The sequence below is a fragment of the Oryza sativa genome, chromosome 6 (assembly GCF_034140825.1).
Source record: "Oryza sativa Japonica Group chromosome 6, ASM3414082v1".
Lineage (NCBI taxonomy): Eukaryota > Viridiplantae > Streptophyta > Magnoliopsida > Poales > Poaceae > Oryza > Oryza sativa.
This window is the reverse complement of record NC_089040.1, coordinates 2,633,772-2,651,646: the sequence shown is the minus strand read 5'-3', so window position 1 is coordinate 2,651,646 and position 17,875 is coordinate 2,633,772. Positions and strand designations below refer to the sequence as shown.

Sequence of the window (17,875 nt, the reverse complement as noted above, 5' to 3'; positions counted from 1 at the left end):
TGTTTGAGTCAGGGTTCATGCCAAGCTATAATTGTTGGACATCCCACGGAGAGAAGGTGTTGAAATGGAAGAAGATGACAATATTCCGGACTTTGCTCAGTATGTTGGATTTGAAGAAAATCAAACGGGCGAGGAGGAAATAGCTGCTGATGGTAACGACGTTGCGGATGATCTTGGTCAGATGTTGCAGGACGCCAGGGAGGACTGCGAAAGTGAAAAGGAGGCCCATAAATTGGACAAGATGTTGGAGGACCACAGAACTTCGTTGTACCCAGGTTGCGAGCAGGGGCACAAAAAGTTGGATACCACTCTGGAGTTCTTGCAATGGAAGGCAAAAAATGGGGTTAGTGACAAGGCATTTGGCGATTTATTGAAACTCGTCAAGAACATTCTTCCGGGGGGAAACAAATTGCCCGAGACAACGTACGAGGCTAAGAAGATAGTCTGCCCGTTAGGACTGGAAGTTCATAAGATTCACGCATGTCCGAACGATTGTATCCTATATCGCGGTGAGGAGTATGAGAACCTAGAAGCATGCCCTGTTTGCAAAGCACTACGATACAAGATTAGACGAGACGATCCAGGAGAAGTTGATGGGCAGCTAACAAAGAAGAGAATTCCTGCTAAGGTGATGTGGTATTTCCCTATAATACCACGGCTAAGGCGTTTGTTCAGGAACAAGGGGAATGCTAGAATGTTGCGATGGCACGCTGAAGAGCGTCAACAGGACGGGATGCTGAGACACCCCGCCCATGGTTCGCAGTGGCGAAACATCGATAGAAAATTTAAAGAATTTGGAAAGGACGCACGAAACATACAGTTTGGTTTGAGTACAGATGGCATGAATCCTTTTGGAGAGATGAGTAGCGGCCCTAGCACTTGGCCCGTTACGATGTGTATCTACAACCTCCCCCCTGGCTATGCATGAAGAGGAAGTACATAATGATGCCGATTATTATTCAAGGCCCCAAGCAACCTGGTAACGACATCGATGTGTACCTAAGACCACTGGTCGAAGATCTTAAACAGTTGTGGAAGAAGGAAGGTGTCCCGTGTGGGACGAGGACAAACATGAGGAGTTTAACCTACGAGCGCTGCTGTTCGTAACCATCAACGATTGGCCTGCATTTAGCAACCTATTCGGACAGTCCAACAAGGGGTACAAGGCTTGCACTCACTGTATGGATAAACAGAAAGTACGTATCTTAAGCACTGTAGGAAGGTTGTATACATGGGTCATCGTCGATTCCTTGCAGCAAACCACCCGGTATGGAAGAAAGGCAAGCACTTCGAACATAAGGCCGACCACCGTACGAAGCCTAAACATCACAGCGGGAAAACAGTGTTTGCTATGGTTAAAGATCTTAAAGTAGTGTTTGGAAAGGGGCCTGGAAGCCAGCCTATAGAGAGCGAAGATGGTCACGCGGCGATGTGGAAAAAGAACTCTATATTTTGGGAGTTACCATATTGGGAATTCTTGGACGTACGCCACGCAATCGACGTGATGCACCTCACTAAGAACCTTTGCGTAAACCTTCTTGGCTTCCTAGGTGTATACGGAAAGTCGAAAGATACACTGGAAACACGTTGTATGATCTGAAGCATATGGAACAACGCGGCGACCTTCACCCGGAACCAAAGGAGAAAGGAAGCCATTACTTGAGTCCAGGCAGCTACACTCTTAGCAAGGCAGAGAAGGAAAGTATGTTTGAATGCTTGGAGAGCATAAAGGTACCGTCTGGATACTCCACGAATATCAAGCGAATAATAAGCACGAAGGAGAAGAAGTTCACAAACCTAAAGTCTCATGACTGTCACGTGTTGATGACACAACTGCTACCAGTTATAATAAGGGGTATCCTTCCAGACAATGTCCGGGCAACAATAACAAAGTATGTGCATTCATGAACGCAATTTCACAGAAGGTCATCGATCCGGATAGATTAGAAGCCCTTAAGAATGAAGTAGTGCAATGTCTCGTTAGTTTTGAGTTGATATTTCCACCTTCATTTTTCAATATAATGACGCATCTACTTTGTCACCTTGTGAAAGAGATCCGTATTCTCGGGCCTGTGTACCTACACAACATGTTTCCTTTCGAGAGGTACATGGGCGTTCTGAAAAAGTATGTTCGTAACCGTGCTCGTCCAGAGGCAAGCATCGCCAAGGGTTATGGAACAGATGAGGTCATCGAATTTTGCGTAGAATTTATCGAAGACCTTCGCCCAATCGGGGTACCTGAATCACGCCATGAAGGGAGACTACGGGGAAAGGGAACTCTCGGAAGGAAAGCAATAATGAGGGTAGACAACAATTTATTCCGTAAAGCCCATTTCACTGTTCTGCAACACTCTTCATTGGTAGCTCCTTACATCGAGGAGCACTTGGCTCTAGTTCGCGCCAGGAACATCGGTAAGTCCGATGCATGGATTACACGGCATCACATTGATACTTTCCCCACGTGGCTACGACAACATCTCATGGGTAACGAGTCGATCAACCAACAACTTGCCTTCCTAGCGAGGGGACCGTCTGGGTCGATCGCGACATTCCAGGGATATGAGATCAATGGGTACACATTCTACACGAGAGCCCAAGACATGAAGAGCACGAACCAAAACAACGTTGTTCGTGTCGATGCCATGGGACACGATGGAACAACTGCCACGTATTATGGTGCCATTGAGGATATATGGGAACTTGACTATGGTCCTCTCAAGGTTCCTCTGTTCCGGTGCCAATGGGTTAGGTTGTCTGGTGGAGACGTAATGATTGATGACAGTGGTATGACAACTGTTGACCTTAACAAGGTTGGATACTCGGACGAACCTTTTGTCCTTGCCAATGATGTAACGCAAGTCTTTTTCGTGAAGGACATGTCTAGCAAAGGAAAGAAGGGCAGAGGGCCTGATGAGCCTAAGCGTCAAGTGGTTCTCCCAGGCAAAAGAAAAATCGTCGGAGTTGAGGACAAGATTGACGAGGATTACGATCAGTTGGATAGGCAACCCCCTTTCACGGTGACGATTGACCCTAGCATCCTCCTATCAAATGAAGACACCCCTTACTCACGCAGCGATCACAAGGAGGGAACAATAGTGAGGAGAAAGTACGTGCGGTCAACCGTCACCGCCGATGTAATGCCACGATGTAAACTATTTTGGATGTATTGATTATCCATATAAATTAATTGATGTATGGCATAATTTATTATCATTCATATGCTACATTTAATTGAATATCATTCATATGCTAATTATAATTGACTAGAGAATTTTTAAAAGTATTAAATCATTCATGTGGCATTTACAGATGTTAATTAGAGTTTTTCACAATTTAATTTATTATCTTTCATATGCTACTTATATATGACTATTCGAATTTTTAAAAGGTTTAAATCATGCATGTGGCATTTACATATGTTAATTAGAGTTTTTAATATTTAATTTAATATAATTCCTACGCTAAGTATATATGATGATTACAATTTTTATTAATTTTAAATCATGCAGTATGTACATACAAATCTTAATTAGAGTTTTTACCAATTTAATAATATCATTCATATGCTAAGTATATATGATTATTGGAATTTTTATTAATTTTAAGTCATATATTTGCTTATTACGATTTATCCACTTAATTTATTACAGACAAAAATAATTTTTCGAAGTAATTGTCATTAACCTTTGTACTTTAAATAATGTTAATGCATTAACTTCTATTTTAGAAACACATATGTAAGCGAAAATAATATGCAGAGCTATAATCTTTAGTCCCGGTTCTTAACCCTAACCGGGTTTAAAAAGAATTTGGAAATAGCGGGAAAATATCTTTAGCCCCGGTTGATGAGAACAACCGGGAGTGATATCTTTACTCCCGGTTGTTCTCATCAACCGGGACTAAAGATCGAGGGCTCCGCCTCCGCCTCCTCCGCCGCCGCCGCATCTCTGGGGTGAGAGCCGCCGCCGCCTCTCCCTTCATCGCGATTTCTGATCTCGATCTCTCTCTCCGTCGCGCCGCCCGCCACGAGACGCCGCGCCACAACGACGCCGCGCCACGCAGCCGCCGGCACGCCACGCCGCCGCCTTCGCCACCGCGCGCGCAACGCCGCCGCCGCCATGCCACGCCGCCGCCTATGCTGCCGCGCAACGCCGCCGCCGCATGCAACGCCACGCCGCCGCCGCTGTCGCCACGCCGCCGCCGCCGTCGCCACGCCGCCGCCGCCGTCGCCACGCCGCCGCCGCCGCCGCCGCCACGCCGCCGCTGCCGCGCCAAGCGCCGGCCCGATGCCGCCACACCGCCGTTAACGAACACGTGAACGAGAACGAACACGTCAACGTACGTTGCCGCGAGAACGTGAACAAGAACCAGAACGATCGAACGAACGAGAGCGAGAACGAGAACGATCGAACGAATTAACGTGAACGAGAACGACAACGAACGTGAACGAGAACGAACGTGAATGAGAACGAGCGAACGAACGTGAACGTGAAATGCAATATATATATGTTACTTCGCATTTATCCTAATACATATTTTTTGTATCTTGCAGAAAAGACGTGTTGTCGGAGTCGTCCCTCAAGCCGGAGTGGAAGAGCTAGCCCTAGAAGGAATTCGTGCAGGCAAGTGACGTAATAATATAAATGATTGTTATATTTGTAATGCAATTAAGAATATTAGACTTGTAATTAGACTTAGCATATAATTAAGATTGTGTAGTGTTCTAATATTATTTGAGTTTTAATATAAGATTATTTTATTGCAAATTAGACTTAGTATGTAATTATTGACTACGGAATTGGTGCGACTCCTAGCAATTGACTATTGTAGTCTTAATTAGACTTAGCATATACGCACGAAACACTTAGCATACATGACTATTTTAGTCTTAGCATGTAATATTATTTGAGTTTTAATATAAGATTATTTTATTTGTAATTAGACTTAGTATATAATTATTGACTACGGAATTGGTGCGACTCCTAGCAATTGACAATTTTAGTCTTAATTAGACTTAGCATATACGACAGTTACACTTAGCATACATGACTCTTTCAGTCTTAGCATGTAATATTATTTGAGTTTTAATATAAGATTATTTTATTTGTAATTAGACTTAGTATATAATTATTGACTACGAAATTGGTGCGACTCCTAGCAATTGACAATTTTAGTCTTAATTAGACTTAGCATATACGACAGTTACACTTAGCATACATGACTCTTTCAGTCTTAGCATGTAATATTATTTGAGTTTTAATATAAGATTACTTTATTTGTAATTAGAATTAGTATGTAATTATTGACTACGGAATTGGTGCGACTCCTAGCAATTGACTATTGTAGTCTTAATTAGACTTAGCATATACGCACGAAACACTTAGCATATACATGACTATTTTAGTCTTAGCATGTAATATTATTTGAGTTTTAATATAAGATTATTTTATTTGTAATTAGACTTAGTATATAATTATTTACTAGCTAGGGTTGTATAATATACGTCACCTAGACTTAGCTTATATCACGATTTGTAATTAGACTTAGCACGTAAGGTTGTGTAGGGTTCTAATGTACGACATTTACACTTAGCATACATGACTTAGATTGTTAAAACATAAATGTCTCGTGACTTAGCAGATGTTTCTTGTATCAACAGATGGCTGACCGCGATGAGGAACAAATATTGTACGATACAATCGCGGAGGGAAGCAACCAGTACTGGAATGAAGAAGAGGGGAACGATGATCCAAACCAGTACTTGAACGAGGAAGGGAACGTGGAGAGGGATGCGGAGGGGAACCAGCAGGGGCACGTGGAAAGGGATGTGGAGGGGAACCAGGAGGAGGAGGCTAGTGGTAGTCAACCCTCCGTTGGACAGAAGAGGGCACGCGGGCAACGAGGTGCAGCGAAGAAGCTTGAGGGTTGGCACATCATAACGGAAGTGGAAGAAGATGGACGTCCTAGTGCCCCGGCCGAAGCCGCCAAGAACTATGTACATCACAGCGGTTGGGTTGTGCGGGATAACGTGCCTGTCAGTACGGTGTACTGGTGAAGAACAAGGGCACGCGGAGATCATGAGAGCTTTGTCCCAGATTCGGAGAAAGAGATGCTGTGGACCACAATGCTCGAGACATTCACCCTTCCCGCGGGTACAGAGGACAAAGTGAAAAGGTGGACTCTGAAGAAAATGGCAGAACAGTTTCAGAGCTTCAAGGGAGAGCTGTACAAGAAATATATCCTGAAGGGGCAGACACCGAACTTCGACACATTCCCAAAGCTAAGGGATCACTGGGATGAGTTCGTTGCATATAAGACAGGTGAACAAGGGCAGGTGATGATGGAAAGAAACAAAGAAAATGCCGCCAAGAAGAAGTACCATCACCACTTGGGGTCAGGAGGCTATAGCGTCGCGATGCCGAAGTGGGAGGAGTTGGAGGCTAGCTTGATTGAGAGGGGTATCGAACCGGCAACCGCCAATTGGCCGGAACGATCGAAGTTTTGGTACTATGCTCACGGTGGAACGCTCAACCCAGCTGATGGCTCACTGGTCTTCGGTGATCAGATACGAGAGGCTGCGCGATGACTAACAGATGCAGTGGAAGCCTCCTCTCAGGGCACGTTCCAACCGGACAGAGATAGGGACGAGCTGACACTCGCCCTGCAGACTCCAGAGCATCCAGGACGAACACGAGGGAAAGGGGTGATTCCTTGGAAGATTGGTTTCAAGGAGGACATCCACACGTACAGGAGTCGGATGAGGAGTAAGAGAGATACCGAGGCGAAGATTGCAGATCTAGAGTTCTGGGTATCGAGCTACGAACTTAGCATGCAAGAGGAGGTGGCAAGGAAGGTTGATGAACGCATAGCCGCACATCGGTCCCATGATCCCCAGCCGACCATTCCTCCTGCAATGGTGAGCCCGTCAGGAAACCGTAGCAGCTGCGCCTCAACGGGGCAGGTAGGATCACAGAGCATGGACGCCATGCAAACACAGGACGAATCGACCTGTCCCGTTGATGACATCACTCAGCGGACACCATGTGAGCTGCATATTCCTTACAAGAACTTATCAATAAAGGTAAGCTCGTAGTTTATATATTTTAGATTTAGCCATTCCGCTAGTTGCTGCTTATATATGTTGATTACTAATAAATAATCTCTCACAACATGAAGGTGGCGTCGGGCATGGCCATCCCAACGGACCCTTCAGGTACTTACCACTGCAGGCCGATTCCAGCAGGATACTCAAAGGTCGAAGTTGAGTTGGTCGAAGGCGCGTACGAGGACCTCGAGCTGGATTATCCTGGAGGAGATGGTGAGACTCATCTACGAGACAAAAGCCATGCCATTATTCTATGGCGTAGACGGTATATCATCCTCCCTGGGCGACAAACGGCGTCTCGTGCACCATCTCCTCCGGCTCCGCCATCTCCTCCTCAGGATCCTGCACCGTCTCCTCCTCATGATCCGCCAGCACCGTCTCCACCTCAGGCTCCAGCACCGACTCCTCCTCAGGATCCTGCACCGACTCCTCCTCGGGCTCCTACACCTACTCCTCCGCAAGCTCCTCTTCCGGCACCTTCAAAGTCAAGGGCCGCCCCAGCTCCACCGCCTGCCCACACAAGGGCAACGAAGAAGGCGAAAGTTGACGCCGCCAAGAACAAGGACCCGGGGTACGATTGCACGCAAGAGGAGCTTGACGCTTACGTTGCATCAGAAGTCAAGAGACAATTCAAGCCTCGAAGTCCAGAAAAGAAGATTCCTATAGACCCCAGTGTCAGGAACTTCTTTAGGGGTATGTCTGCATCTGTCAAGGAGGCCATCAAGCTATCGAACTATGAGCGAACGCTGAAGAAAGCATCTTCTGGAAAGTCCAAACCAGTCCCTCAGCTTGGAGAGCAACCAAACCAGGAGATCGAGCCGTTGGTGACCGGTAAAGAAATGACGATAGAACAATTTATTACTGACACCGGTCTAACTACGGATCAATTGCTAGGAGTCGCACCAATCGAAAAGGCGGAAGTGAAATACATGTACGAACTCGGTAAACCGCTTGTCAAGCCTGAGCTGCTGCAGTCCCTACCCACACAAATGTACAAGTTCCATCAGCTGTACATGGAGATGACCGCCACCGGTAGAGAGATGATCGGAGCGAGGATCAGGGACACGGACTTCTTGCAAGGAGATGACATTCTCTGGATCAATTTCAGGGGAATCTACGAACTATACCAGCTGGACGCCCTCGACGTCTCTATTATGAGTTGCTGGATTTTGTAAGTATATCGTTCAGTTAGATTTCTTACTATACGTCTCCTTTAATTAATTAGGTCCCTGTATATAAGTAGACTATAGAAAATAATATACTCCCTTTTATCGTTATAGAATGGAGATTCAAAGGGCCCGACGGCGGAGGGTTTTCGATACTGGATTCATCAACCCTCAGAGAGTAAACGTCGCAATGCTCGACCAATATCCACAAGAAACAGAGGACAATCTCGTCCATCTCCTGAAGGCGCAGCATTACAAGACGTTCATACTGTTGCCGTACAACACAGAGTTAGTTTAATTTTACAGTCTTCCTACATACCAAATTTCATTCCCGTACGAACTTGCTAAGTGTTTCATATGTAATGCATCCCACGCACATTGCAGATGACACTGGGTGCTTTTACTCTTCGACCTGTCGGCCTGCACCGTCAACGTATATGACTCAATGGATAAAAAAGAGTCTACGTTTGACAAGGTTTTCGAACTTATAGACAGGTACCGTCATAAGTTCCTCTGTTAATTAAGAAAATCTTGTTATGTTAATTGCTACTACGAATCATAGCTTTAAACTCTATGTAGGGCTTGGTATCGGTTCCGTCATTTGGTCCGCGGCAAATGGAGAGAAAGACTTAGGCGGAAGTTCAAATTTCCTGTGAGTACACATGCTCTACTTTTATATTTCTCCGATTCAAATACATAGAAGTGTATATTAATTAGATCTCTCGTTGTTTGTCATTTATTTGTAGTGCGCAAAGCAAAAGCAGGGAACTAACTTGTGCGGCTATTACGTATGCGAGTATTGCCACTGTAACACCCTGATTTTCGTTCGGGAATAAAAATCAATTAATAATACATTTTATAGAAATTAAACAAAAGTTAAATCAACTTAATCAAGTGAATTATTGAGGGAATTAAAAATTTCCTTTAAAAATTATTGGCCGGGAATATTTTGTAATATTCTTTGTGCCCTAATGTACTCTCCGGAATTTTCCATGAACTTTCGGAGCTCGAGAAATAGTTTTAATAGCACAAAGATCATTGCATCAATTAAAATAAAAAGAAAACAAATAAAATCCTCCTTCCTCTCTTTGGGCCCCTTTCGGCCCAATCCCTCCTTTCTCTCCCGCGGCCCGCGCGCCCCCTTTCTCTCCCTCTCGGGCCGGCCTCCTCCCTCGGCCCGCTCGGCTCTCTCTCTCCCTCAAGTCCGTTCTGCCTCCCCAGCCGGCCTCTCCCTCCCTCTCTCTCCGACAGGTGGGACCCGTGGACCCCACCTGTCATCCCTTTCCTCCAGCTCCAACTGCCGCCATGGCCGCCTGAGCCACCCCACGACGCCGCTTCCTCCGCGTGCCTCCACGCTCCCGCGCGCATGCAGACGTGGTCCACCCCACGTCCTCCCCTTCCTCCACTTTCTCCCCCATTTCCCCCCCCCAAAAATCGGCGCCGTTCGAGCCCCACTCGCCCACGTCGCCGGAGCTCCATCCGCCGGCCGTTGCCGCCCGCCACGGCCACGATCTCCCCCTCCGGGGCCTATAAAAATGCACCCTGACCTCCCCTCATCCGTTTCCCCAACTCACTGCCCCCTCCCCCGCGCTCTCTCGAGCTCCCCACGCCACTCCCGTGTGCCGCCGCACGCCGACGACCCTCCAGCCGCGCGCCGTCGCCACTTCCGTCGCCCCCGCACTGCGCCGCTGCCACCTATAGCATCGCAGCGTCCCACCGCACCCCGGCATCCGCTCCATTTCCCCTCCCCGCCTCTGAAACACCGTCGCCACGCGCACCACCTCTCTCCACCGTCTTTACCACCTCCAGCCGCCGCTTGGCGCCGCTCCTAACCACCCCAAGCAGCGCCGCCGCCGCCGCCGCTCGCTTCGCAGCGCCGAGGAGCACCTCGGCCGCCGCTTTTCACGGCCAGGATCCCGCCGGGACACGGTTCCCCTCGCGCCGGTGAGCATCCGCCGCCCGTTCTCACCTCCGACCAGCGATTCATGCCGCTGGGAGCCCTCTCTCCCCCTCCTAACCTCTCCCCCATCCTCCCCAGGTCCTTCCAGCCGCCGTCCGCCGGTTCCCGCTCGCGGAACGCCGCCGGGCCGCTGTTCCGCCTTCGTCCCGAGGAGCACCGACGCCGAGCTCCCCGCCTTTCCCCGCCCCTCGTCGCCGCGTCCTTGGTGAGCTCCTCGTCTCCCTCCTTGCCTCCCTCCTCTGTCTCCCGTGCGCGCTGCCGCGCCGGTGGCCGCCGCCGGTGACCACCTGGCCGTGCGCCGCCGCCCCGCTCGCCTGGGCCACCCGGACCCTCCTTGTCGCGCCGCGTCGATCTCGTGCGCCGCCGCCGCCCATGCGTGCCGCCTCTCCCGCGCCGCCCGTCGGTCGCCGTCTCCGGAGACCGCGCTACCGCCGCGCCATGGCTCAGCTAGGCCGGCTTTGTGCCGTGCTGTGCCCCAGCCGCGCCGCCCCTGGCCGCCCGATCGGCTTGGGCCGATCCGGACCATCGGTTCTCGTGGACCGGTGGTGGACCGCCTCGGTGGTCCCGGTCCACGGTGGACCGGCGCCCTTGTGCCGCTGACCGGTGGGGCCCGCTTGCCGGCGCCGCCCCTCCCCTTTGATGACGTCAGCAACCATCTTTTCCTTTGGAAAAATAAATAATAATTGCGTCATAATTCGTTAATAATTCTAGAAATTCATTTAAATGGCTCAAAACTTCTAAAATTCATATCTAATTCATTCGAACTCCGAATTGAGCCGTTCAGCTTGCAAAATTCATCTAAAATTGAGCTCTACATGTTTGTTTACTTTTTATGTACTGTTTCCTTGGTTTTTATTAGAGTTTTTCCTCGTTTTGCGTGCCAGCGTGTAGTTCCCGTCGTTTCGGAAGATCGCGTTCGCAGGGATAAGAGTTCAGAAGATCCAAGTGAAGAAGCAAGGCAAGTCACACATTCCCCTTGAGCATGTTGATCCCAATTTATAAATGTTTTACCGTTTACAAATAAATATGCATGTTTTGCTAATTACATGGGATCCGGGTATTACCTATCTGCTCGCTTGTGCCATGTTTACTTGATATCTGTTCTTTGTCAACCTTGGGTAATGAATCGACTAGCTCATGTTACTTATGTGACCTAGCTAGAACTATATGCTTAGCCATGCTTAATTACCACTAGCTCAGTTGATGGGATAATTACAGTATTAGACCTTTTTAGTATCAGAGTGAGCTGCGTGCTCGAGACATCTAGCCATGCTTCATGGTCGTAATTATCCAACTAAAATGCGACTGAATGGTGGGCTGTGGGTGCATGGTTTTGCTAGTCGCACCCATGTCAATTAAGGACCGGTTCGCGGGATGCCCTGGAAGAACTTATCGTACTTACCACAAGCCAGCGTGGGCAACGGCTGGGCTTGTAGTGTAGCTTTCCTCTAGCCGACGCATCCAGGCAAGGGTGGGCGTGATGGAGCGGGGCGGGCCCTGGGACGGCCTCTGTCGCTTCCGGATTCACCTAGGCACGAGAGGGGACTGCCCGTTGCCCGCTGGGGATGGGGGTGAAACCTGAGGTGTGGTGTGCTTGGTTAGAGGGGGTTATGCGAAGGGTCCTGTCACGGCCTCTTTCCGGTATGTCGTGGTGACATGTCGGCGCACGGTAACGTGTCATGGGGCTGTGTCTTGTGGGTACAGTTGTACACCTCTGATCAGAGTAAAACTATTCGAATAGCCGTGCCCGCGGTTATGGGCGGTCGACCAGATTCACCGTGATTAGTCCCATCTTAATAAATCGACCCAATACACTGTAGTTCAGGTGGGTTGGTTGGGCCTATTCAACTTGGTGTAGCGTTGATCAGTGGAGATTCAATATTACTTTAATTACTCAACAGTTTTACTGTTTTGCTCAATAAAATGTTTTACAACTGCCTTTATGCAAATAGCCACAAACCCCTCCTTGTATCCCCTTGCACGTCTGCATCGTTGGTGTGGCTTGCTGAGTACGGTGGTTGTACTCAGTCTTGCTATTATTCCCCCTTTTCAGAAGTGTAGTGCTTCTGAGCTGAAGATGGAGTTAGAGGACCAAGGCTCAGATCCCAGTTGAGTTTTGCCTGTGGAGTGGAGCTGAAGCCCCGCTAGGATCGCCTTTTTCCGCTGCTGTCGTTCTGTTTCTGTGTGAGGACTAAGTGCCTCTTCCGTAAGTATTTTACGCTTTATTTACGTTTGGAACTGTATATTACTTGTCATTTTGTGTACCCTGGCTGGTCCTGGACAGGGATTTAATACGCAAAATAGTCTGGAAATTTGGGTTAAATTTCTGGGCGTGACAGCCACTGCCTTGCAGACCAAATCATCACCACAAGAGAGCTCGATGTACGTACAAATAAATTCAAAATTTCATTACGTAACGATTTCTTGTTTAATTACTAATCAATTTCATACATTCATATAGTTTATTCGCATGAGGGATAACCTGACCACACACAAGGAATTTATCGCGGCGGTTCAAGAACAACTCATGGGATTCATCAACGAAGAAATCCTTGATCCCAAGGGTGAATTCTACTACGACGGAAACACAATTCACCGGTCCTTAGCTTCTGAGCTAGCAGCAAGTACTACTACTACGTCGAAATCGTAGCTAGCTAGGACATATAATGGATTGTAATTAATACATGACTACATATGTTTCTATATGCATGTGTACACATTTTCTATAATATAAATATATTTTGGTCATATATATATATATATATATACACACACACATATGCATTTGCATAACATATATATGTATAAATACATATATATTATGCATGTACATATGTACTGAACCATATATATATATATGTATATGTATATATATATATATGTATATATATATATGTATATGTATATATATATATGTATATATATATATATGTATATGTATATATATATATGTATATATATATATATATATATGTATATATATATATATACATATATATATATATATATATATATATATATATATATATATATATATATATATATATATATATATATATATATATATATATATATATATATATATATATATATATATATATATATATATATACACACACACACACATGTACATATATGTATGTATGTATGTATGTATGTATGTACGTATGTATGCATGTATGTATGTATTGAATCATATATATGCATGGTTTATATATATATAAAAAGGTCAACTCGATCTTTAGTCCCGGGACTAAAGATGGCTCAGCCGGCCACGTGGCTGAGGCATTACCAACCGGGACTAAAGATAGCGATCTTTAGTCCCGGATTGGTACTCCCGGTTTGGAAACCGGGACTAAAGGGGGTTACAAACCGGGACTACAAAGGGTTTCTCCACCAGTGTTTCTTAGTCAACTTTGATGTTCTCCGCCTCCATAAACTGGCTGTGTTTAGATTGGCCCAAAGTTTAAAATTTGGTTGAAATTGGAGACAATGTGACTGAAAAGTTGTGTGTATAAAATGTTTGATGTGATGGAAAGTTGGAAGTTTGAAAAAAAAACTTTGGAACTAAACACACCCATTGGCTAAAAGGGTGTAGAAAAGGCTAAAAATGTCCCAAAGTAAGGGTGTGTTTAGTTCACGCTAAAATTATAAGTTTGTTTGAAATTGGAACGATGTGATGGAAAAGTTGAAAGTTTATGTGTATAGGAAAGTTTTGATGTGATGGAAAACTTGGAAGTTTGAAGAAAAAGTTTAGAACTAAACAAGGCCTAAAAAGCACGGGCTAAATAAATTAGCGAGACGAAGCTTTAGTTACAAAAGAAGCCTTAAACTGAAATTCACTAAAAACAATTTACCACGTAGCCTAGATGATTTTTGTTTTAAAAGAAATACGTGTGAGCCTGAAAGAGGGTGCATCCTTTTTTTTAGAAAATAATTTATTTAGGCATCATTTGATCGGATTGAAGGATTTGTGGAGAAAAACGTAGAATTTGAAATTCAATAGGAATTGTCGCTATTCCACCTTAGAAGCTAACAAATGTGTATAAGAAAAAAAAACAAAGAACTATACTTTGTTTTTTCAATCCTTTGAAAAGCCCAAGTCAAATCAGGCTAGCTCTAAATGATCAATTCCTTTCAAACAACACTTTCGTTTTTCAATTATCTATTTTATTAAGCACAGATTCCCATTATATTACTATATTTTCGTATCTTTATGTGCTTGTCTATGTTCCAACCTTATTCTAAAGAAGCCTTCGTACGAAAACAATGGAGACTATAAAAGATGTTCACGTGGAACAATCAAATAAGGTTTGAAAAGAAGGGATGAATTTGTATGGGACAAATTTCTTGGAGATGGCCGAATTTTCGTTGCATGTATCAATTTTCTGTCCTTACAATTTTTCTATAAACTTAAGTACTCATACTAGTCAAATAAAATTATCGATATTATGTTCGGTTTTCCTTCATACACTTATCCCATATACACTTTTCAATTCTAGGTTTTTAACACTATTATCCGATATCCCTACTGCCAAAGTTTCACCCGTTCATACACTTATCCCATATAAAAATATTTAATCCCTCATATCCTTGCAATTAAAAGAACTGATACGTAAAAAAAAATGGCAAAAAAACAAATGACAAAATACCTCTAGAGAAAGACCGATTTAACAAGATCCATTGTAACCCACGAGCATAAGGCAGTGTTTGTCAACTACTTTTCTAACTTTTTACTATGTTTTTCGCACGTGCACTTTACAAACTATTAAACTGTGTATTTTTTTAAAAATGATTTTATAAAAATTTGTTTTAAAAATCATATTAATATATTTTTTAATTTATTTTAGCTGGTGCTTATCTAATCGATCGCTCCGTTTTGAGTGCTGCGAACGCAGAGACTAGACTTTTGACCACCGCGTGAGTCCAACCCTTCACGGCGAGGGAACCATGACGAAAACTAGCGATCCCCTCCTGAATCCCCCGGCGCCGGCGAGCAATCGCGGCAACGGCGGCGTGCGCCGCGTCCCGTGGGCGTCCCTGATCGGCTTCGTCGCCCTCGCCATCAACTTCGCGCTCTGCATCTACCGCGCGGAAGGGGATCGCGGCGCGATCGCGTTTGTCACCTTCGCCTATCTCAACCTGCTGCTCCTCTTCTGGTGCATCCGCCAGTTCGATCAGGCGCCGCACGGATCGGCGGCGAGGGGCCGGATCAGGGCCGCCGTCTGGATCCTCGCCACATCGCTCACCGCCGTCTTTACATGGAAGGTGGCGGCGCTGATGCCGCTCCCCGTCGCCGCCGTGGCGTGGGTCATGGCCGCGGCCACCGTGGTCGGTGGATTCTACGGCTTCTTCATCCATGAGGACAAGTGATCGATCGATCCATGATCGGATGATCAAATCGCAAAATCGGAAAAGATTACTGCTCCATTGGGTCTACTGCTTTTATGGCTTCAGGTTGTATATCGGTCAGGTTAATTATGTGGTGGTTGATATCGACTCGATCGCCGGATGCACTGTGAGAGTGTTGCATATCATAAATAAATGAAGTCTGGTGCTATATGCATTACAACATGATTTGTTTGGTCTTACTTGTATATGTATGTGTTGATTTCACCTGGACATTTCAAGGTCTATCTCACATTTTCTCCTCGATTGCATTACAGGGGGAAAAAGTGCAGGACAAGAACATACGTCTAATGTTTATATGGTTTCAGGTTGAGCCGGCCTCGATCGTTTCTCTGATGCTTGCTGATCATAAGTAAATAAATTGAGTCTATACATCAATGGTACTGGTGCTATGTGCATTACAACATCATGCTATTTCTCTTAATTTATTTGTATTACTTGTATATATTGCTCATTGCAACCAGAAATTTCAGTCTCTCGATATCATTTTCACCTAGATTTCAGAGGGGAAAGTGGAGGGTCTGATGAGCTAGCAGCAGAGTGGCAGGGGCAGTGAACATAGTTCATGTCCTGAAGACACTAACGAACAGAGATTCTTGAGCATTTCCTCACTTATAGCATTACATTTTCAACCCAAGGATTTGGACGGTTTTGACATTCAGGTATATATGTGCTGCCATTGTGTCGATATCATCTTTTTTACTGACCTTGGATACGACGGTGTGGTGGTTCAACAACTTTGGTAGGGTTTTGAGCAGCAGAAGTCAGTAGATGTCATGATAGTTAGCTAGGGAGATTAGAAAAATTTTTTTTTAACCTTTTCCCGGTGATAGTCGGTTCAACGGTGTGCAGCCATCTAAGACAAGAAAGAGCATCCAAAGGATTTCTATCGTACATCACTCTTTTTTTTAAAAAAAAAAGGTAGAAAAGGCTGAAGTTCTGATCCATTTCATCGATAAAGAAGAGATACGCATCGTTCCAAGAAAATGTTCAGCCCCAAAACACCATCATTTCTATCATGCATCTACAAATCTTATGTTGTTTCTTACTCTAGATGTTTCAAACAATCAATGCTGCTTGCACAAGAACACAATTCACCAATCACCATGCTGTGATATAAGGAATGCAACAGAAAGACAAAAGGTGACCACACCTCTTTCCATTCTTTGTGCACTGAACGATCATGTCTATCAACTATCAGGCCTTGTTTCGTTTACGCCTAGATTCAATCCGAGCCGGGAATGACAAGTATAATAAAAAATTTATAATAGATACAATAAGAGACCGGGATTTATTCTGGGCCGGAAACCAATTTAGTCATGATAGGTACAACAGAATATCCGGATTAGTTCCACACCTCTTAACTAGTGGATTGATTCCCGGTCTCTTATTGTCCCTATCATAAGTAAATTGATTATCAGTCCAGAATAAATCCTGGTTTCTTATTGTATCTATCATAAATTTCTTGCTACACTTCATTTCTGGTCCGGATTGAATCCGGGTGTAACCGAACAAGGCCTCAAGGTAGGAACAAAGCTGTATGCTGCTTTCTGTGGCCGTTGCGGCAGCAGCTGCATGTGTTGCAGCTTCCAATGACTTGCATATGGGCTGGCTTTCATGTCAGGTTTCCAACTGGGCAAAGTAGAATTAGTCATATGATCCGGCCGGCGATATGATCAGCACTAGCTAGCTGCCTGTTTCCAGCGAAGCTAACGATAGTATCGATCGATGATCCCAGAGTCGTGCAGAACAAAGCTGGATGCACAAAGTAGATGATTATTCCAAAGGGCTGGCTCACATCGAGCTTTTAGTTAGCTGTGTCCAATCAAATGATCCTGCGGCTTCTTGCTCCTAGCTGTGAAAGACGTACTCCATGTTAAGTTGCAGAATCTTCAGTGGAAATGCACGTCGTGACAGCTAATTTTTAATAATTTTTTGTTTCAACATTTTCACAAACAAAACTAAGGCCCTTTTTAATTTTTTTCTGACAGAAATAGAATTGTGTTATGTGGAAATACGAACTCTACGTTTTTGGCGTACGATTCACACAATAAGATATATATTTTACAGTCCATAAAAAAGTATCTATAGACTATACTAGATACTAAAATTTGAGAGATCTATATGACACTACTAAATTTTACACTATAAAATATAATACTAATACATGTCAGTATCTTATTAAAGATGGTATAATTATCTGCTTATAATACCTACAACAACAACAAGCGTTGT

At 45.0% G+C, this 17,875-nt stretch overlaps 1 protein-coding gene across 1 annotated transcript; it reads left to right on the top strand.

Moving 5' to 3' along the window:
- Window positions 1-15,172: 15,172 nt before the first annotated feature.
- On the top strand, window positions 15,173-15,805 carry LOC4340123 (uncharacterized). The gene has a single exon (XM_015786012.3). It carries the CDS (start codon window positions 15,182-15,184, stop codon window positions 15,602-15,604), a length of 423 nt encoding a protein of 140 aa, XP_015641498.1. The 5' UTR covers window positions 15,173-15,181; the 3' UTR covers window positions 15,605-15,805.
- Window positions 15,806-17,875: the final 2,070 nt, after the last annotated feature.

Coding starts and splice junctions, on each gene's coding strand:
- LOC4340123 (XM_015786012.3), top strand. CDS start 15,182: ATGACGAAAACTAGCGATCCCCTCCTGAATCCCCCGGCGCCGGCGAGC.